The 21,533-nt window shown below is 46.2% G+C and overlaps 1 protein-coding gene across 1 annotated transcript in view; it reads left to right on the top strand.

Annotated features, from left to right (window-relative positions):
• ERICH1 (glutamate rich 1) overlaps nt 1-21,081 on the top strand; it is a 47,303-nt gene extending 26,222 nt beyond the window's left edge. The window contains exons 4-6 of the mRNA XM_029226607.1: nt 13,657-14,133; nt 16,722-16,916; nt 20,625-21,081. Of these exons, the coding sequence (XP_029082440.1) occupies nt 13,657-14,133; nt 16,722-16,916; nt 20,625-20,698 (746 nt within the window). The 3' untranslated portion in view covers nt 20,699-21,081. The remainder of the gene's footprint in view (nt 1-13,656; nt 14,134-16,721; nt 16,917-20,624) is intronic.
• Nucleotides 21,082-21,533: the final 452 nt, after the last annotated feature.

The raw sequence follows: 21,533 nt of genomic DNA, 5'->3' as shown, positions 1-21,533 counted from the left end.
TTCTCTTGTGAATGTCTGGTCTTCTCCAGCAAGTCCCCCCTTTAACCTCTGTGGACCTTCAGTGCTTTCCTGTCCCTTCCAGTAGGAATGGTCTGTACTTAGCCAGCCTCCTGGTCTATCGATTTTGTAACAAAATTTGTCCTTCACATTTGCATCTCTATGGCTCATTTACCGTTTTCACGGGCTTCCTTCTGCCCCTTCACCTTTAATAGCTGAACCAAGAATTCAGCCTTTCAACAGAGAGCAGTAAGCCACCCACGTCCCTTTAGAAACAGAATTGTGACTATGGTCTCAGCATTTCAGCGTTGGCTCTGGCAGTGAGCCTTGAGCAGCGCTGCCCCATGTCTTGCATGCGCGTTGTTGAGAACGTAGGTGATCTTGGCGAGTGACAGGTCAGGTGCACTTACCTGGTTTGAAACCTGCTTTTCACAGCCACCACTTTCTACACCATCATCTTCTCCTCTTTTCCTTAATTAAGTATTCTTGCTAGCTGTCCTTCTCTGCCTCCCCTTTCCAGCTTTCAGTGTCTCATCTCTTATCAGCAGGCGCTTGTCCCTGGAGCCGGACCCCGTGCAGCCAAAGGTGCATCCCTCCTCTGCGGGCACTTGCATGCTGCCGTCATAGCGGCTTTGCAGAGGTCCTTTTTTCATAATGAAAAGGCAGGAGTTCCTGCCTGCCACTGACAGCAGGTGAAGTTCTGGAACCTCTACACAGAAACTTTACATTTACACATTTTACACAGAAATAAGAACCTCAGTTTGTTTTATAAACTAAAAAACAGGCCAGCCTCTAGGAAAGAGGGCCTTTTCTTCTCTGTTACTCCAACCTTTTTCTTTTTTTTCAAAGAAGAATATTTTGTTTTTCTTGACCACAGAAACACTTATTATAGAAAAGTCAAGCATTACAGAAAACGCACAGGAAGTAAAACATCACCTAAGGCCACCAGGCTGAGACCCTCAGTAAACATCTTTTGAAACCTCTCCCCTGTGCATGTTGTATATGCATGCGCAGATTTTATAAAAGTTGTACCATATTATATATACTGCCTTATAAACCACTTTCCACATTTAATGTATTATGGAGGTTTTTTCACATTTCAGTGCATATAGATATATCATTTTTTAAAAGTAGCTGAAATCTATTTTATGAAAGCAACTTGTTTATAACTAGGCTCCCCTCCCCTGCACTGAAAGACATCTAGAACTTTGCCTGGTGCTCGATAAGCACTTTGCACATGAACATCATTGTACATACATGGTACATACATGCAGTAGTCTGATTACTTCCTGAATATAAACTCTTTGAAGTGGAAATATTAAGTGTAAGAGTACATGTGTTTCTAAATTTGAAGACATAATAACAAACTGTCTTTCAGAAAGCTGTTCCAATTTTCATTCCTGAAGGCAGTCTAAGGAAATTCCCTTTCTTCCATTGCCTGGACATTTTCAATCTTTTAAATTTTAGCTAATTGTTTGGACAACATATATCTTACATTTTGAGAAAACTGTGTGTTAGGGAAATTCTTTCTAAGCCTAAGAGCCTAAATGACAGGTTTGACGGTGAAGAAATTTAAACTTTCTTTATGGCAAAGGGCACTATAAATAAGGTTCAGAAGCAAAGGACAGAATAGGAGATGATCTTTGCACATTCCACAATAGATGAAAGTTAGCTTCCTTACCATATAACAAGATATTACAAATCAATAAGAAAAGAAAAGATCACCCCAGTAGAATGAGCAGAACAGATGGCGACACCCAGAGGGACAAATAATACTCACAAGCACCCTTGTATGGCTCCTGTTTATATATATATATATATATATATAAATATATATATATATATATATTTTTTTTTTTTTTTTTTTTGCGGTACGCGGGCCTCTCACTGTTGCGGCCTCTCCCGTTGTGGAGCACAGGCTCCAGACGCGCAGGCTCAGCGGCCATGGCTCACGGGCCCAGCCGCTCCGCGGCACGTGGGATCTTCCCGGACCAGGGCACGAACCCCTGTCCCCTGCATCGGCAGGTGGACTCTCAACCACTGCACCACCAGGGAAGCCCCTTTATATTTTTATATGAAATGTTTGAGCCATCTGAGATATATTTTGTTAGAACAAGGTGTACATCCATTTTTTAAAAAATAGATTTTCCTTTTTAAATCCTGCACTTTTTCTTCAGTTACCTGTTACTTTTCCTTGGTGGTTTCGAAGCCATATATGTGATGGACCACGTTCCACATCCACGGCTGTCTTCCCGGCTTCTGCTCACTCGTCTTCCCCGACCTGCATTCCTCAGCGGCTGCCCCGCTGGCTCGTGGGCTGGATGGGCCTTCACCATGGGGGCTTCCTCGTGCCTCTTTGCAGGCCGTTGGGTAGATGCAGCGTCCATCCCTGTCAGCAGGACGGCTGGGGATCCCTGCCCTCATCTGCACCTTCCCTGGGGCCACATGGGCATTGCAGAGCCACGCGGAGCTGAAGGGCCATTCCAGGAGTCATGGGGCACCCACAGAGGGGGCACTGCACCTGGGTCGGAGAAACGCGACCCATCTGGTTTCTTTCTTCTTTTTCCAGAAGAGCTTCTTAGTCGTGAATGAGTGATTCCCACGTTTACCGATCTGTACATCGATCCGTTATTAATGTCTTATATAACTATTTACATTTCTTTGTGACCTTTTCCAGTATTGATCTCTGGATTTCATGATGGCACCACTGTTTGGTTTTTTTTTTTTTTTTTGGCTATCATAACATACTTTATGAACTTTTTGCAGACAGCCAAGTTTGATGAGGGCTGAGACTCTGTAATTAGGTCATCTCCGCGTTTCAGGAGCCACCTCCACAGAGTTCCCCGACCTGCATGTGCTGGGCTCCCCTGGTAAACGTCACCACCAGGAGGGCTCCCACGCCCTAGAAAGTGAACACCTGGGCAGAGTCTGGAATGCACGGCTTTCTTCTCCTTCCGCTGCCACAGCCCCACGCCACCTGTGAGGGTGCCCGGCCTCCTCCACACTCTGCCCTTTGCTCCTTCAGCTGCCGCTCCAAGAGAGCACAGTTAGGCCAGAATTCACTCCTTGAAGTCACTTCCTCCTGTCCCCGTCCCCGTCCCAGGGCCTCCAGGGCTGTGGGCTCGAGACTCAGCACCGTCTCGGGGTGCTCTGACCCAGGTGCCACCCTGGACCTGAGAATACTGGCCGGCTCCACAGTCCAGGGATGCACTGCGGGCTGGTCCTGCTGCACTGTCAGAGCTGTGTGTCAGCTCTTCCCAATGTCCTTGTTCTCCTTGTGAGAACGCGGGGGAAGCCTGGTCAGACGCCTGGTCACTTCCCTCGCTGCCGGCTGGTCGTCTGCTTTCCTCTTCCCTGGGCTGCGTCCCTGCAACAAAGTACACTCAACACCTGAAGCATTTAATAATTGCACACACCTGGAACTACTTCCTCTCTTTGTGCCTTTTCCAGAATTTATGTCTGTATTGAAGATACCTGCCTTTTTATAACTGAGTATAACATATCTATGATGCTATACGTTACTTTAGTTGTTGTAACAGTTATGTTCATTTCTTGCTGGGTGCCAGCAATCTGGCATCTGTTTTTGGATCTGTGGTTTCAGTGACTGAGAGGTGCCCCTGTCCCTCCGGGTGTCTTTCTTTTTTTTTTTTCTTTTTTTCTTTTTTTTTTGCGATACGCAGGCCTCTCACTGCTGTGGCCTCTCCCGTTGCGGAGCACAGGCTCCGGACGCGCAGGCTCAGCGGCCATGGCTCACGGGCCCAGCCGCTCCGCGGCATGTGGGATCTTCCCGGACCGGGGCACGAACCCGTGTGCCCTGCATCGGCAGGCGGACTCTCAACCACTGCGCCACCAGGGAAGCCCTTCCGGGTGTCTTTCTTACACACTCCCCACGGCTTGCTGTCTGGGCTGTTTCCCTGTTTTTCCTTGCTGGGATCTTGTTTTGGACCTTCCTCTGCAGATGTCTTCCTTTTCCAGATTTCCTATGAAATCTGACTTGCCTTTCGTTTTCATTCCTTCGCTAAGGTCTGTGGCGCAATTCCCCGGCGCGTCACCGTCACCGCGGTGTCTCACTCTCAGGGTCCTCGTGGCCCCGCCTCTTCGGTGACTTTCTCGCTTACAGCTGCCCGCTCCAATGCTGTTTATAACGGGAAGGGAGACCCCCCGTCTGTCTGGCTCCCATCAGAGGGTGCAGTGGGGCACTGGCGGGGCGGGGAGTCAGTTTGGGACACTGAGCCCTTCTGCCTGGTGCCTCTGCCTCTGTCAGGGCTCATTCAGGCTCGTCGCGTCGCTCTGGATCTCCTCCTGTGACCTCTGCCCCTGCCTGCTGAAGTAGCCCAGGGGTTCCCGTCTGCTCCTTCCATTCATGTTCTTGCGAGTCGGTCCTGCTGGGGCCCAGCTCTGTGCTGGTCGGTGCGTGGGCTCCCGTTCACTGACCTCACACACGTCGCCTGTGTCCGTCTAAGACCTGCCACACTTGCTGTCACCCCCTTTGTTGATCTGCTCCCCCCTCCAGCCAGCCGGGCGGGATCGGGTCGGGTAAGGCTCCGGCTTCCTTCTAGCCTCTGCCCCCTGCTCGGTCCCTCTAGTGTGGGGACCTCTCCTCCACCCACATCCTTCCCTCCGCATGTCCTCTCTTGGCCTCCTTTACCCCGCCCCCCACCACGACACAGAAGTGCCCCCTCCCTTTGCCTTCCATCCAGTATCTGGTTATTTCTGTAACTTTCTTGCTTTTGCATCCTCACCTCCAGCCCCTGGGGGACGGAGCTCCGACTTGGCAGGTGGCAGAGTGAGAGTGAAGGGCCCTGGGTTTGCAGCCCCACTGTTGACTGTGGGCGCCGTCTTCCTTACTTCCCTGAGCCTCAGTTTCCTTGGCCACCTGATGGGGTAATAATCCTGCACTAGCACACCACACGCTTGCTGTGCCAATTAGATTGGGTTTGTGCAAAGCTTGTGCAAACATGAGCGCTGCCAGCTCTTAATTCCCTGAGGCACCGGTGCCTGCTGGTGTTAAGTCTTCAGTCAATATTTGATGAACCAAGTTGTGTAATTATTTATAAAAACAGCCTGCAAATAAGGAGCAGTCGTCTCTCCTCGCATAATCACAGGTGGTTGACTGTATTGACATGGTTTTGTGTTCAGATCAAGTCATTTTGATGGAAAGCTATTACGATTAGTATTCTAATAGCAAGCTCTGGTTGAAATAGTTATTAACTTCATGTTAACTTCTGGAAGCATGAGCTAAATGCACAGTTCTAACGTGGCTTCGTTGTGAGTCAGCCATCCTTTCAATGAGTTTTGACAGCTTTAGGCCGCAGTTCTAAGGCAGATCCGTCTTCAGATCTCACTGGCTCTGTTTGGGCTGAAGAAACCCTGATGCGTGATTTCTCTGAGCTTCCCAGGTGCAGAGCACAGCAGGCACTCTAGCTTGTTTGACTAATAAGGTGCAGTTTTCACCAGAGGCCACCGGAGTCAAGGTAGAGTCCTAGGCAGGCTCTCAGCAGAGATTCTCTGACCGGCGCCACGTTCCATACACATACTCTCTCAAGGGCACAGCAAAGCCAGACTCGAGTTAGCAGGCTTTCATTCTTGTCCCGGTGATTTATTGAAACGAGACTTAAGACATGTAATTGTGTGAAAGCCTTTCCTTTGTCACAGGTTACTTGGGGGCATGTGAGGGACAGTAGAGGTGGTGTCATTCTGAACCACTCTTTTCTCTCAGTGAGTCGAGAACCCTCACTTAGACCAGCTGCCTCTGCCATGCACTGTCAACAATGTGACATAAAAGGCTAGACACGGAAGAGAGTTCATGCGTTCTTAGAGCACCTAAAAAGGCCTAGATTGTTTCTAGAAGACTAGAACTATTTTGTACGCTCATGTTTTTGTTTCTTTGGCATCTTATTGGCACACACACCTGATACCCTGGATTCCTCTCAGTCACAGTGGAGTGAGCTTGCATAGCTTTAGATGTATGATTGACCAAGGACTATGTGGGTCAGAATATTAATTTTGAAATAATTTACCAGTGGAGTCTGCACAGCTCTTTAACCTGTCTTTATAAAAAAAGAAAACCCACATTTGTTCGGATTGCCATTTATTTTCTTAAAGTATTTACTTAATTTCCAAACCATTGTTGGCACATATTCATAAGAAACTTGGATTAGAGAAATATTTAGATCTTGGTAAACCCGTACACCACCTTAACTTATTGTTAAGCGAATGCATTACAGTAATAGAACAGATTATGAATACTTCTTTGGATATTGATTAATATTTCTTCAACTAATAAAATTTATTGATTAATATTTCTTCAACTAATAGACATTCCATAAAGAGATACTGAGAAAAGAAGGTGGGAAATTATTTAAGATGAAGATGTCCACTCTTGGCACTTTATTCAGCGTAGTATTGGAAGTCCTAGCCAGAGCAATTAGGCAAGAAAAAGAAATAAAAGGCCTCTAAATTAGGAAGGAAGAAGTAAAACTGAGTCTATTTGCATATGACATGGTTTTATATATTAAAAACCCTAAAGACTCCACCAAAAAAAAAAACTGTTAGAATGAACAAATGAATTCAGTCAAGTTGCAGGGTACAAAATCAGTTTACAAAGATCAGTTTCATTTCTTTACACTAACAATGAACTATCAGAAATTAGGAAAACAGCCCAATTTACAATTGCATCAAAAAGAATAAAATTCCTAGGTAGGAATAAATTTAATGGAGGTGAAAGATCTATACATGAAAACTATAAGACATTGATGAAGGAAATTGACAATGACAAATGTAAATAAATGGAAAGATATTTCATGCTCGTAGATTGGAAGAATTACTATTGTTAAAATGTCCATACTACCCAAAGCAATCTACAGATTCAGTGCAATCCCTATCAAAATTCCAAGGGAATTTCTCACAGAAATGGAACAAATAATCTTAAAATTTGTATGGAACCACAAAAGACCCTGAATAGCCAAAGCAATCTTGAGAAAGAAGAGCAAAGCTAGAGATAACATGCTTTCTGACCTCAAACTGTATTACAAAGCTGCAGTAATCAGAACAGTGTGATATTGGCATAAAAACATACACATAGACCAATGGAACAGAATAGAGAGCCCAGAAATAAACCCACACATATATGGTCAATTAATTTACGACAAAGGAGCCAAGACTGTACAATGGGGAAAGGACAGTTTCTTCAATAAATGGTGTTGGGAAAACTGGACAGCCACATGCCAAAGAATGAAACTAGAACCCTGTCTCGCACCATACACAAAAACTAACTCAAAATAAATTTAAGACCTGAATGTAAGAACTGAAACCATAAAACTCCTAGAAGAAAACATAAGTGGTAAGCTCCTTGACATCAGTCTTGGCAGTGACTTTTAGGATTTGACACCATCTGTATCCTAAAATAATGAGGTAGCATAAGAATCTTGCGAATTCTGAATGTAAATTCCATTGCATTTTCACAGCCAGTCAGATTCTTAATCTCAAGGTAATCAGAGCCAAACAGGAGACTACTTGCAACAAAAGCATCCGGTGTGAAGTAGCAATTGGTCATGGTAGAGCCAGAGTGATGGATCTCCTCTGTGTCCAGAGGCTGACCTTGTGAAGGTGACCTTACACCCTGCTCCCTGCTTTGTCCTGGGCCATAGAAGCCATTGGCTGCGTGTGAGACTTGCATTAACTCATTGACAGCCCAAGGAACTCCCTGTTAGTAAAAAGTCAAGAGACCCGGACTTCCTACCTAAGTTCACCCTAATCTATCTGACTGGGAGAGAGAAAGCCTGACTATGAGAGTCCTTTCTGGTTGTATGAATACCGAGGAGTAACTCTGATGATCAGCAGATTTAAACGCACCACGTGTAGCCATACTTCAGTCTCCAAAGGACAGTTGATTCATATTTGTGGAAACGATAAATAAGCAGCTTTTGCTCTTGACTTCCAGAGCACATGGGTTCTGTCCCCTGATTGCACCGTCTCTTTCTGCACCGTGGCTGGATCTGATATAACGAGCTATTTGTTTGAACCTTGTGTGTCAGACATTGGAGGAACAACCGTGATGATAACACAACACTTACTGCTGTAGAGCTTAGAGGTTAGGGAGTGGAATAAAGTCAGTAACAGACTTTGTCATTCAGTACTAAGTGTTATTAGCGATAGAGACCAAGCGCCATAGGAGCACAGTGGATGGAGAAGCTAACCTTGGGAAGTCTTATAAAGCACTTGAGATTTGAACTGGTAAGAAAAGGTTGGCTCATAAACAAGAGGAATGATTTAATTTTAGACAGAGAATGAAGAATCATGAAAAGGTCTGGTATGTTTGGGGTAGAAAATGTTATAAAGGGTCAAATTTGTCATTTTTCCATATCTTTATAAATTATGTTACATTACTCGGAGTTCTGCATGTAACCCAGCCAAACAGCTACGTTCTTTTTAAAAGCAACTGACAAAGGATTAATCTCCAAAATATACAAGTAGCTCATGCAGCTCAATATCAGAAAAACAAACAACCCAATCCAAAAATGGGCAGAAGACCTAAATAGACATTTCTCCAAAGAAGATATGCAGATTGCCAACAAACACATGAAAGGATGTTCAGCATCACTAATCATTAGAGAAATGCAAATCAAAACCACAATGAGATATCACCTCACACCAGTCAGAATGGCCATCATCAAAAAATCTAGAAACAATAAATGCTGGAGAGGGTGTGGAGAAAAGGGAACCCTCTTGCACTGTTGGTGGGAATGTAAATTGATATAGCCACTATGGAGAACAGTATAGAGGTTCCTTAAAAAACTAAAAATAGAACTACATACGACCCAGCAATCCCACTACTGGGCATATACCCTGAGAAAACCATAATTCAAAAAGAGTCATGTACCACAATGTTCATTGCAGCTCTATATACTATAGCCAGGACATGGAAGCAACCTAAGTGTCCATCGACAGATTAATGAATAAAGAAGATGTGGCACATATATACAATGGATTATTACTCAGCCATAAAAAGAAATGAAATTGAGTTATTTGTAGTGAGGATGGGCATAGAGTCTGTCATACGGAGTGAAGCAAGTCAGAAAGAGAAAAACAAATACCGTATGCTAACACATATATGTGGAATCTAAAAAAAAAAATGGTTCTGATGAACCTAGGGGCAGGACAGGAATAAAGGCGCAGACGTAGAGAATGGACTTGAGGACATGGGGAGGGGGAAGGGTAAGCTGGGACGAAGTGAGAGAGTAGCATGGACATATATACACTACCAAATGTAAAATAGATAGCTAGTGGGAAGCAGCTGCATAGCACAGGGAGATCAGCTCGGTGCTTTGTGTCCACCTAGAAGGGTGGGATAGGGAGGGTGGGAGGGAGACGCAAGAGGGAAGAGATATGGGAATATATGTATACGTATAGCTGATTCACTTTGTTATACAACAGAAACTAACACAACATTGTAAAGCAATTATACTCCCATAAAGATGTTAAAAAAAATTATGTTCAATTATGTGTAGCCATTGCCCAGTGATCTATAGGTTATGCTGGAAATGTTAAAAGAAGAAAATTAACAGATCTTTGTATCGATTGTAATGCCTACATATCATATCTAGGTATTAACATGCATTACTGTTTTTCAAAAGAAATATTGAACCGTGTCTGTGTGAGTTAACTGGATATTCTCCACGCTAAGTCGCATCAAGATGTTGTACTTAGGAAACAGACATGAAGATGTCTCCTTTGGGGAAAAGGCCTCTAAGCACTGGCGGCCGAGGTAGATGTGAGCCCATGTCGGGTAGCACACAATTAGGGTGGTGAAGTCCTCCTGCAGTAACCACTGTCCCTCATCTGTGAGAAAACGAGAGACTCAAGCAACAAATACGTAGCGTCAAAAGGACATTGAGTGATGAGTATTTCTTCAGATCAAGTAATTAGTCCTGTCAGTTACCATGAACAAGACACGGAAAGAGCAGGGTGGCCGTGTGACCTCTGGCCCCGGGAGCCGGATGTTCCCAGCCATTGCCTCCTGCACGAGCCCGTAGTGAGCGTCCCGGACAGTGCTGTGCTGTCCAGAAGCAGAAGGACTCCCCCACCTCCGGGACCGTGAGCCCTGGGAGTGATGCAGGGGCATGAGCTGAGGTGGAGACTCGGGTGCCACGTCTGCTGACCCCAGGGCAGCATGGGCGCCCCTGCTTCGGCCTCTGCGGAGCCCTCGTTACGGGGAGGCCCAGGGACAGCGAGGCTCCCTGCTGCTCTGGGGCTGCAGTTCCAGTGTCCGGTGGGGTCCTTGGGGTTGGTGCTCTCTGCCAAGGTTGGCGCTCGCCAGCGTTACCTTGCGACCCTGGTTGCCATGCGGGTGAGCGTCCTCCTTGCCGCACTTGCATCCTGCTTCTGTGTCTGCAGGCTCCCATGCAGCCTGTCTGTAGGGCCTGGGGGCCTTTTGGACTTACAGTGGTGCCGTCTGTAGCTGGCGTCCCCGTGAGGTCTGACACTTTCCCTCCTCTTGTTGCATCGCCAGGGCCTCCGGCAGGGAAGCAGCAGGGTGAGGGCTCCACGTGCAGTGTCCCTGCGGGATTTTCTCACCTTCTATCGCATTTCGCATTTCCCTTACATTTCTAGTTTGCTACACGTTTTCATGATTTGTTGGTGTTAATATTGATTGAATACTTTATATCACTACAATAAAACGGCTAATATTTTGTTTAGAAGTTTTGTATTGCGGTTTAGGAGAGGGGTTGGCCTGCAACCTTCCCGTCTTCCAGTGTCCTCATCAGGTTTTGAAAGAACTGTGTTGTCCTCACAAAGCGTGTGGTCACCGTCACTGTGTCTGTTCTCCAGAAGTGCTTTGTATGTTGGGCGTTTGTTTCTTCCTTAAATGTTCCTTAGAAGTCAGGTGAATCCACCTAGGCCTGAAGTTCTTTTGTGGGATTATTTTTAACTAAAGATTCAATTTTGTAATAGATATAGGACCATTAAGATTTTCCGTTTCTTCATGTGTCCAGTTTGGTGTGTTGTACTTTTCTCAGAATCCTCCGTTTCATACAAACTAGTAATTTATTTGCATAGAGTTGTTCACAGAGCCATCTTATTGGTCCTTTCGCGCCTACAGGATGTATGTTAACACACGCCTTCACCCCACGCTGGCCTTCAGGTGTCCTCTGCTCGTCCCTTCCAGTCTTGCACTGTTCGTCTGTTTTCTTTCTTCACAGTGTCAGTGCTGGTTGCTGTCTCTCTGTTGGGTTTTCTTTTCTCTTCCTTTATTTTGTGCTCCTCTGATTGTTATTTCTTTCCTTCTGCTTTCCTCAGGTATAAGTTGCTGTTGTTTTTCCAGCTTCTTTCTTACTTATATGATTGATTTTTAGCCTTTTTTCTTTCCTGACATATTTAAGATTATAAATTCACCTTTAAGTAGAATTTAGTGACATCCCGTGTTTTGAGCTGTCATAATTTCATCAAGTTTAAAATAATAATTTTTCCTTACTATGAAAGCAGTATCTGCTCAATGTCCTACAGTTGGAAATCAGAAAAATACAATGAAAAAAAAAAACCTACAGTCACAGCACCCAGAAACCACAGTTAACCCCACAGGTCTGGCATCTGGACCTTCAGTATCTCAGTGTGTATTAAGTTTTCCTCTTAAGAAGTGTGCACACACACTTATATGAAAAAGTATGATACTGTTATGTTTTACACCCTTTTTTGCCACCTCCTCCTTCTCAAATTCCTGTTTTATAGTCTTTTAGAGCAGCAGGCTGATAGCATAATCACCCTCACGGGGCAGCATCCGTGCTGTGCTCTCACCGCTTGCAAAGAGAAATGAACCGGAGGATGACGTCAGTAATTGGCTCGGCTGGAAGGGCCTGGAGAACAGAGATATCGGGGAATAAATGAGAGCAGCTCTCCGGATGCCACTCTTGGTGGACAGTAAGGATGCCCCCAGATGACTGCACGCTGGTCCCCAGATGGCTTTACTGTGACTTGATAAAGCATCCTATGGATGACTTTTTTTCCAAATCAATAAAGGCAAGAATAGACCCCAATGAGGAGAAATGTAATTTTTTCTTTTTTTAAACTGAATCTGGAAAATTTTTTAAATTCCATAAGCAGTGGTCATTTTTCAAGCATTAATATTTTACAAGACCAGCTCAAGGGCCAGCTATTCAGAGATACTCATGAATCAGGTGTCTGTCAGCGACACTAAGCAGGTCTCTAAAATCAGTTAATATCAACTTTCAAATGAAATAGGAAAATGCTGTGTTCAATCATCCACTGGTGATTGAGAAGAGAGAGAAAATGTACCAAGTATGGGACTGTATGACAGTGTCACGTTGTGATTTTATGAGGAGTAATTTGGGCTTCATGCCAAGTTGCAGGCAGCACCAGGTCTCCTGGTTGTCACGTGTATCAAGAGAAAACTGAGGACTCTCATTCCAGAGTCAGGGGAGGACGCTCCCCGTATCCAGAGGCAGTGTCTGGTTTGATGATGACACGAAGCTGCAGGGGAGGGGGCCTTCCGTGTCACACAGGCCGGGGGGGCGGGTGGACGCTTGTTTAAATGCGCAGGTGGGAGTTTGGCTGCATAAATAGACTCAGAGCCCAGAACAAGAGAAGAAGCCACCTCCACGGATCAGAGGGTATGACCAGCGGGTTCCGAGTCTCAGGCCCCTCATCACAGGAAACACAGCGCAAGGACCACGCGGCATCTTCTGTCTGACGTCAGTGGCAGGTCAAAGCCTTAGAGTGCAAATTACAGGGAGAGGGATCTTCATTCCACATAGCGACGCACAGTGTCTCAGAAGTCTCACGCATGGTGTTTGATTTCTCACCATAACCTGTGGTGGGCCTAAGGAGAACCTGTGAGAAGTGAGGGTTGTTGAGAAGAAGCGTCTGAGCGTTGATGGCAGCACCGCCGTCCTTGGTTGGCTGGGACGGAGCAGGTGGGCGCATGTGGGCAGCAGCGGGTGTGCTGGGCGTGCGCTGGGCATGTGCTGAGCATGTGACGGGCATGCACTGCCACGAGGGTGCGGGGATGGGGTGGACGGGGCAGGATTGGCATGCGGGTCGTCCCTCTCAGGCCCCACGTCCACCGCAGGCCTTACCCCCCACGTCCACTCCAGACCTTGTCTGTTGCGTGGCAGTGACTGCCACATCTCGACCATGTCACTTACCTGCCGAGAGCCCAGACTTCATCTTCATTCATATGGGACCCATTGCTGATTTGGATGGGCAGATCGTCACTGCTTGCTTCTCATCCTCACACACAAGTAACTCTTTAGAAGGTGCTAAAGGACACTTTAAAAAACATGAGAATTCATGTTTCTCTCCCCAAGACCACAGGCATGAAATTTTACTCTCGATCAAACTGCAACAACTCTTACATCCTTAAAATCATACCATATGTCATGATTGTAACAGTGTTGAATAAATACACATACACACACATACGTGTACACGTACATACACCTTTTTTGGAAGAACAAGTAGGTTATTAATTTACTTCATGGTAAATCCCAGTATCCTCAACAGTGTACTTTGTTGGTATAAAGTTAAGAATCACTGAAGTAAATATTTTAAATTCCTTTTCTACTAAAATTACAAGATCCTAATGGTTATGGTTATGGTTCCATTTTACAGAAAATTGTTGTATTTGAATTTTTGTTTTTATAGATCAGGATCTTCAGGCTCAACCAAAGAGAAGAAGAATTAGAAAGCATAATTCAAAGAAAAAATTTAAAAATCCCAGTAACATCCCTGTAGAGCAAGCAGAATTAGAGAAACAGCAGAGTATTTTGCAAGAAAAATTGCAGCCACAGAGCCACAGCCACACAGATGGCCCCACAATAAGCAAAAATAAAAAAAGGAAACTGAAAAAGAAACAGCAAATTAAAAGGAAGAAAGCAGCTGGCTTACTAACAGGAGTCTCTGGCATCAACTTCATGTACCAGCCTGAGGAAACCAGCGGTGAGCAGGGCAACGTGAGAGTGAGTGATGGAGAGGACGGCGCAGACAGGGAGGGAGGGGGCCCAGATGCCGAGGAGGAAGGAGCCACAGACGCCGGGAAGGAAGACGTTAAAAGTACCAATGAAAAGGCAGATGGTATCCTGAACTTTCTGAAGTCAACACAAGAAATTTATTTTTATGATGGTATGTTTTTTCCTGTTGTTCTTTTGAATAATGGCATCTACTTCTTTGGAAAATTAAGCAAATGTAAAATATTTAAATGTTTAAAATACAAAACATTAAAAATATTCAGTATTCAAAATAAGTCGTTAGTTTTGAGGCAAAAATCCAAATATTTAAATTCATCCCACCAAAGATCTGGGCTGGCCCCTGCTCTGGGCTCACCAGGGGAAACAGCCAGCCCATTAGAGGCGTGGGTCCAAACGAGGATGGGCTCATCCTCATTTCTCTAAGATCCAACTTCAGAATATGGTGCTATTCTCAGCTCTATGTCTAAAGAAAAGATAAATCCAGGTTGGAGACTTCGATGAATTCTTGCTCATTTTCATCGGCTAGTAGAGAAGTGAAGGAAGCGCAGCTCTCTCTCTCTCTCGGACACACGTTGATTTGCTTCCCCAATGTGTGGCTTAGTGATTTGAGATTTTTCAGTAAGCGTGTTGGACCACTATTTGTACTGATATAGGAGCTGAGGTTTATCCTGGGATTTATTCTGACGGGTGATAATCCCTCACCTTTGTGTGGAGCCTAACAGACAGCAGCCCTGAGGGTCAGGAAGAAGCAGGTGCTGGCTCGGTGCCAAGAACAGAAGTGCTGGGATAACTGCCACCGTTCTGATCCGTCCCTGGGAGATTCAGGGGATGTGGTGGGCTTAGTGCATCGAACCTCCAGCATGACCAAGATGGAGAAATACTGCCTATGTGATAACTGGAGGGGTAAGGGATGGACTTAAACAGTGATGCGAAAACACCATGATTAACGGGCCCATTTTAACCAAGATTGACCCTTTTCCTCTTTTGCTTGTTTATCCACATTTTGTGTTAAGTTGAAAACATCCTTAACGAATATCCACATGAGACTAGTAGGAGGACGTGGCGGAGACACTGCAGAACAGAAGTAGGCTTCAGAGAGATCTCAGTAGATTATCCATTCTCTGCGTGAGGGAGTAGCTTGTGGCAGACAACCCTCCTGCCAAGGAGGACTGAAGTTTAAAGTGTACTTGGAGTTTTAAGAGCTGCTGAGGAGAAGCCCTTGTGACAAATCCCAGAGGAGGTGAACCACAGGCTGGGTGAGCCAGAATGCTGCTGCCCTCCTTCCCTCAAGGTGTCTGCCAGTTTGGACAGGGGCTTGAGCAAGGGTCCAGGGGAAGGGGCAGTGCAGCCTGGAGAGCAGGCAAACCAGCAGAGCCCCAGTGGTCTCACAGGTCTGGGGGGAAAGTGGAGGGCCCAGGGTCGGCCAGCTGTGTAAGAAAGGAGGGTCAGAGACCAGAGCAAAGCTCTGCTTGTCCCCCCTCAAAACCTTGGCCAAGCCCTGAACTGTGGGATAGGAGGAGGGCAACCAGGCAGACCTCTTCCACATGGCAGGGCGGCCTTTGTGGCGTCCTGAGGGACCAAGCAGGCAGGGCTACCCTGACCCTCCAGCGCAGCACGCAGGCCACGCGCTCATTTGCAGGTGGACAACTGCCGGCCAGACGTGCAGCCACCCTGTGGTCAGTTCAGTCGCCTGCCCCTTCTCTGTCTGCCGAGCAGAGGCAAGGGGGGACCCTCTCTGGAGGAAAATGTCGTTAGCCAAGACCCTGCGATTTTCATGTTCATTCAAAGGAGTGTGTCAGACACAGCAAGAGACCGGACCATACGACCGAAACCATGAGGAAAAGAGCAGCAGAAAGAGGCCACGGGGTGGAGACGCTGATGTTACCAGACAAGGGACTTAAAATAGCTATGATCTAGATGTCCAAGAAGTAGGGAGAAGATGGAGAAAAAAGGTGAAAAGTGGAGACTTTCACCAGATAATTTGAATCTATTAGGATAATCAAACGGAAATTCTAGACCTGAGAAATATAATAACAAATTAAGGACTCAAAGACGAGTTCAGACAGCAGATTAGATTCAGCATAAAAGAATTAGTAACTGCAAGGCAGGCTGAAGGAAGTATCCAGAGTGAAGGAGGGAGAGGAAAGGATGGAAAACACAGAAGGAGCATAACAGCCACATGGGCCCGAAGGAGCCTCACCCATGGGACTGGGGCACAAGGGACGTGTAAGAGGTGGCAGCTGGGAGTTTTTCAAAGTTGACAAAGACCATGAAGTCACAGATTCTAGGCATCCTGTGAACACCAACCAGGATAGTGCAGGAATGGCCTCAGCATGATGTAGGCCTGCCGCTGGCCAGCAGTGGGGACAGCGCTGTGCTCATGGGGCAGCCTCCTTGGCTTCCTTGAAGCATCCCAACTGCCCAGCAGCTTCATGCTGTTCGTAGATGCCTGACACCATCGGAGGGCTTGGTTTCGTGTGTTTCGCCTGCTCCGTGCGTGGATTCCGGTACATGGAACACTCAGAGCTGCTTTACGAGATCGGTGCCCGTAACACACCACCTTTCCACTGTGGTTCAACAGTTGTATTTTGTGGTTTGCTTCTCAAAGTTCTGTTCTGATTGTCTCTCAAACACATCGTTCTAAATAGAAATATACGTTTGAGGCTTTCTTTAGGAGGTGAGAGCTTATCTTCAGTTTGTAAGAGTAAAAATGCATTTCTAAGTGACCCTGTCTTTGTTTAGGTGTCTCCAAGGATTCGGACTCGGCTGTCTTCATGGAGACCAGTGGAGAGCTATTTAAATATCTTGAAACTCACAGCATGCCCTCCTCAGATGTGTTCATTCTGGATCACATGAAAACGCTGTTACTTTTGCAAGATACTGAAAGATTGAAGAGTGCCCTGGAAGTGTTCCCAGAACATTGCAGGATGCCACCCGGTATGTACTGTGCACTTTATTCATTGTGCTGCTTTAGACACTTGTCTAGGGTTTGCCTCTGAAAAACTTACTCTCTAGCAAAGCAGTCCTGAATCAGAAAATATAAGGATGCACATATGGCTTGAGGAATAGATTCCCACAGAGGAATATGCTTCTTGCATCTCTCTTGCTATAAAAATATCTCTCATGATATATGCAGATATGCGTGTGCAATCTAATTCTCCAGACTTGTGAGCTCCACTCTTAGGACCAAATCCTTATTAGTTTAAATGGAAGTGAAAGAGTTCATTTCTTTTTCCCTTTTCCTTTTCCTCTGCTAGATTTGGAGAAGGTACATTTTTTCTGTCCTCCAAATGTCTTGGTCTGCCTTCCTGGACCCTACAGTAAAAAGGGAGTTGAACTATAAGATGATTTCTCTTTTGTTACTTCCTCAACCTTTGTTGGGTGCCCATTTCATGCAAACTGTAGAGTGCTGGGCCGACTGTGCTTGTGTCTTCACAATGCCATGGGTGGGGCTTCACACTGGTAGCTTGAAGTCCCACCGGGCCACGGTGGGAATACTCCGGCCGCAGAAATCTGTAAACACTGAGTATCAGACGATCAGGACTTTTTGGAGAGCACCTGCACAGCATGGAGCAGAACTCCGTGCCGGACCCAAGACAGGCGCTGGACAAACTTTTAGTTGAGTGAATGGAAGTGATTCTGCAGATTACCTTGGGGCAGTAATCTCAAAATGAGTGCAGTGCGTGGTTTTTCTCCTTGGAAACCTCATAGTATAGCTAAAGAGTCAAGACTGACATGTTTTAAAAGCCACATATCACATTTCATCACATGAAATAACAGTAAAGCCAGCAGTAAGGCAATACGGCACCAGTATAATTAGCAAGTGGCTGGCGGGAGTCGACGAGACCCCTGCGCATTGGGGTCGCCAGGAGGACCTGCCTCCCCCATACGTCCAGTAGTGATCTGTTAGGGGGCCTCATCTGCCCTGCCTGTGCGGCCCTGGTCCCGCCGCGGGTCTTCAGGGGAGAGCGCCCTGCCCTTCGGGGCTTACGTTCTAGTGGGGGATGGAGGAAGCCAGACCGAGAAGTCAGTGAGGTGTGCTTCGTACAGCTGAGCCCACGGAGAAGACATGAGGGGGGCGGGGTCTTGTGGGGAGGGGAGCGAGGGGTCAGAAGCGAGTGGGAGAGGAGCCGGGGACCGGGTCACGTCGGGCCCTGGAGGTTGTGCTGAGTTCGTTGGCCTTTATCCTGGGCGACGTGGGGCCACTGGAAGGCCAGCCTGTTGGGTCTGACTGCACTTAGCAAGATCTCTCCGGCCATCACGTTCGGACTAGAGACGGGGTTGGGGACAGCGGGGGCTTCGGTCATACTCCTGGGCGCGGTCAGATTTGTGTCGGCTGTGAAGGTGGACTCAGTAGGGTTTGCCGACTGACTGGACGTGGGTGTCTGTGACCCAAAGCCCTGCACGAAGCCTGCAGCGCATCATGAGGCGGGAGAGGCGGCCACAGGAGCAGGTGGGGTGTTGAGCTGGGCCGGCTGGAGGTTCCTGTCGGACGTCCAGGTGTGGGGACTTAGGCCTGGGAGAGCCACTGCCAGTCACCCTCACAGAGCAGCCTGGGGTCCGGGGGGACAGAGGCTTCGTCAGAGCGGGACCAGAGATGGGGTGAAGGTGGCGCCTTCGGGGGGGTTGCCACGAGGAGTAGGACCAGAGGTGGTATGCGAGGAGCGAGAGCCAGTGGGCTGCCAGTGGGAGCAGCTCCGGGAAGGGAGACCCTCAGGCAGGGGAGCAAGTGCTGGCAGAGCCCTGCTCCTGCCGGGGGCGCCGCAGGGCCACTCGGGACCCCCAGCCCCGTGATCCAGTGTTTGCTCCTTTCCTTACTGCTGGTTGTTGGGCCTGCTGTATTCAGTATTTAAAAATGTACGTTTCCGGGCTTCCCTGGTGGCGTAGTGGTTGAGAGTCCGCCTGCCGATGCAGGGGACGCGGGTTCGTGCCCCGGTCTGGGAAGATCCCACATGCCGCGGAGCGGCTGGGCCCGTGAGCCATGGCCGCTGAGCCTGCGCGTCCGGAGCCTGTGCTCCGCAACGGGAGAGGCCACAACAGTGAGAGGCCCGCGTACCACAAAAAAAAAATAATAATAATTTACATTTCCGTAAGAAATGTAAAAAGATCTACATTTCCATAATTTACATTTTCAGATTGCAAAAATCCAATTTTATTAAGTTAAACTAATATGAAGTTTTTATGAGAGATGAAAATATATCATTTACAATTCAGTGGAGTTCCTCACACTGAGTTCTTCACACGTGGCTCTGAGATGCATCAGGAGAGTTTGGAACAGGGATTGGGGATTGAGTGGAAACGCTTCTCTTGCTTCTTACATTGAAACCATTGGACAGGTTTTGCCTACAAGCACCTTAAGTAGTTGGTGGAACTAAAATTTATGCATGAAGCACTTTTCTGTGAAAATGGATTCCTTTTTAGTGCATGTAGGATGTGCAGTCAAAGTTTTTCTGTGTTGAGCTACTTGGTAAAATGAAATCTTACAAATGGTGAAGCTTTATTTTCAAATATTGGTTCTGTCTTAATTCAGATTTAGCATTCTGAAATTGTTTTCTTTTTCATAAAACTAGCTTATGAAGTTTAATTAGTAGCTGTATCTCTCCTGTCTATAGAGTAAGCCTGGAAATAGTAGCATTTAACAGCAGACACAGGGGGCTTTCTCTCTCTGCTGCCTCAACGATTGTTTTTCCTAGTTCACGGGTGTTTCATTGACTGGGGTGTAGCAGCCATGTCCCGAGGCCGGTGCACGTGCTTTTACAGTTGGTCTCACATATTGTGTTCCGTCATCTGCATGTACATGCGCGTCACCATCTGTGGGGTTTTTATCATGCTCCGCGCACCATGAAGATGCTGCAGGCATCCCCGCCCTGGACCCTCCTGAGTCCTCTGTGCACACATTAGCCACCACCATCCTGGCCCGGGCAGGACGGGGGACGAGTTTGGAGGCACCTCAGCCACACTTCTGCATGGAGCGTGAGATGGGACCCCTCCCCGCAGTCCCAGCCTCTGCTCGAAAGTGCGTCTCGGGGCCTCAGCAGCAGTCGGCTGCCCCTCAGGCACCAGGATCTGAGCCAGACAGGGTGTGTGTGCTCTCAGGGTTGGCGCCTCCGGACCTGCGTCCCCCTCAGTGAGCATCTTTACGAGGAGTGAGGCCCAAAATGAGGGGCTGTGACCTCAGCTCAGGCCCTTTGCTGGGCTGTTCCTGGGACAGTTTCCTGAAACCTGAGTGCTGTCCCTTCCAGCTCATCTCACTTAGAATCCTGCTTCTAACGTCCTGCTACTTTGTCCACCTTTGAAGTAAACTTCTATTTCTGTTTCATTTCAGTTTGTATGTGGTTTCTTTGAGCTCAGATGTTAAGCATGTAATATTGCGTGTGGTGTTAATGGAGCTCAGCTCTAACTAACAGAAATTTTGTATCCAAGTGAAATACAAATATTCCAAACTCAGCCATACTTTTATGGGATTTGCAAGCGTGCTGACAATCAACATCATTTCAACACCCGAGTTGTGTCTTATTAGATTATTTCAGGGTTTACTTTGGGCCTAAGGACTAATATCTACAAAATAATAATTTATAATTTTTCTTTTTGTTTGAATTTTTTGTTTTATTTTATTTTTTGTTCTGTTTTCTTTTTGCTTTCCAGACTATGCCCGAGTAATCTCAGCTTTCTTTAATTACTGGATCACACATATCCTTCCTGAGAAAAACAATGAATAAAATCAGTACATCTATTTAAGAAGAGCTAATATTTGACAAGAAAATAGGAAAGACAGATATGAAATGGGCTGAGACTTAATTTCTATACAGAGAAGATGAAATTCTCTAAGTTTTCTTTGTAACCCAAACCCTGGGAACTTTGAGGACATTTCAATTCATCTGTTTGTTCATGATAGGTAGATGTAATCTGAGACTTTTAAGTGAGAAATTGGGATAAAATTGAAAATTTCTTTGAAATTGTGTGTGTCTTAAATTAAAAAATGGACATTCTGTTAAATTGAATAAACTGTATAGTTTGAAGCTGTATATATATTTTTATAAAGTTTTAAATCACTTTGTGTCTGAAAGTTTGTTTTAAGAATGTCGTATGGATATTAAAACGTTCATGGTTAAGTAGTTTGATTCTAGTTGAATTTATTGATTGTTTTCTTCTTTTTTTCCTCTTTACTTTGAGAAGAATATCAAGAACATGTTTTTCCTGTTTGATCTTCCTTTTGTCACAGAAGCCGTCACCAGTTTTCAGTGAGACTGAGTTTTAAAAACAGCAGTCAATCAATCGATGCAGCGTCTCAGGATTGGCACTGTCTCTATACATGAAAATACACTTTTTTATTGTGGTAAAGTATACATGACATAAAGTATGCCATTTGAGCCATTTTGAAGTGTACAGTTAGGTGGCATTAAGTACATTCGCAGTGTTGTGAGGTCATCACCACTGTCCTTCCTTTTTTAGGCTGAACAGTGTTCCACCTTCTGTCCGTGGACACTGGGGTTGTTTCCCCCATTTCCTGTTATGAATAATGCTACTGTGAACATCATGTACAAAATTCTGCGT

The sequence above is a fragment of the Monodon monoceros genome, unplaced genomic scaffold, assembly GCF_005190385.1.
Source record: "Monodon monoceros isolate NGI ecotype Baffin Bay Population unplaced genomic scaffold, NGI_Narwhal_1 Super_Scaffold_17, whole genome shotgun sequence".
NCBI classification, from domain to species: domain Eukaryota; kingdom Metazoa; phylum Chordata; class Mammalia; order Artiodactyla; family Monodontidae; genus Monodon; species Monodon monoceros.
The sequence above is the reverse complement of the archived record's forward strand: the minus strand, read 5'-3'. Positions and strand labels throughout refer to the sequence as shown.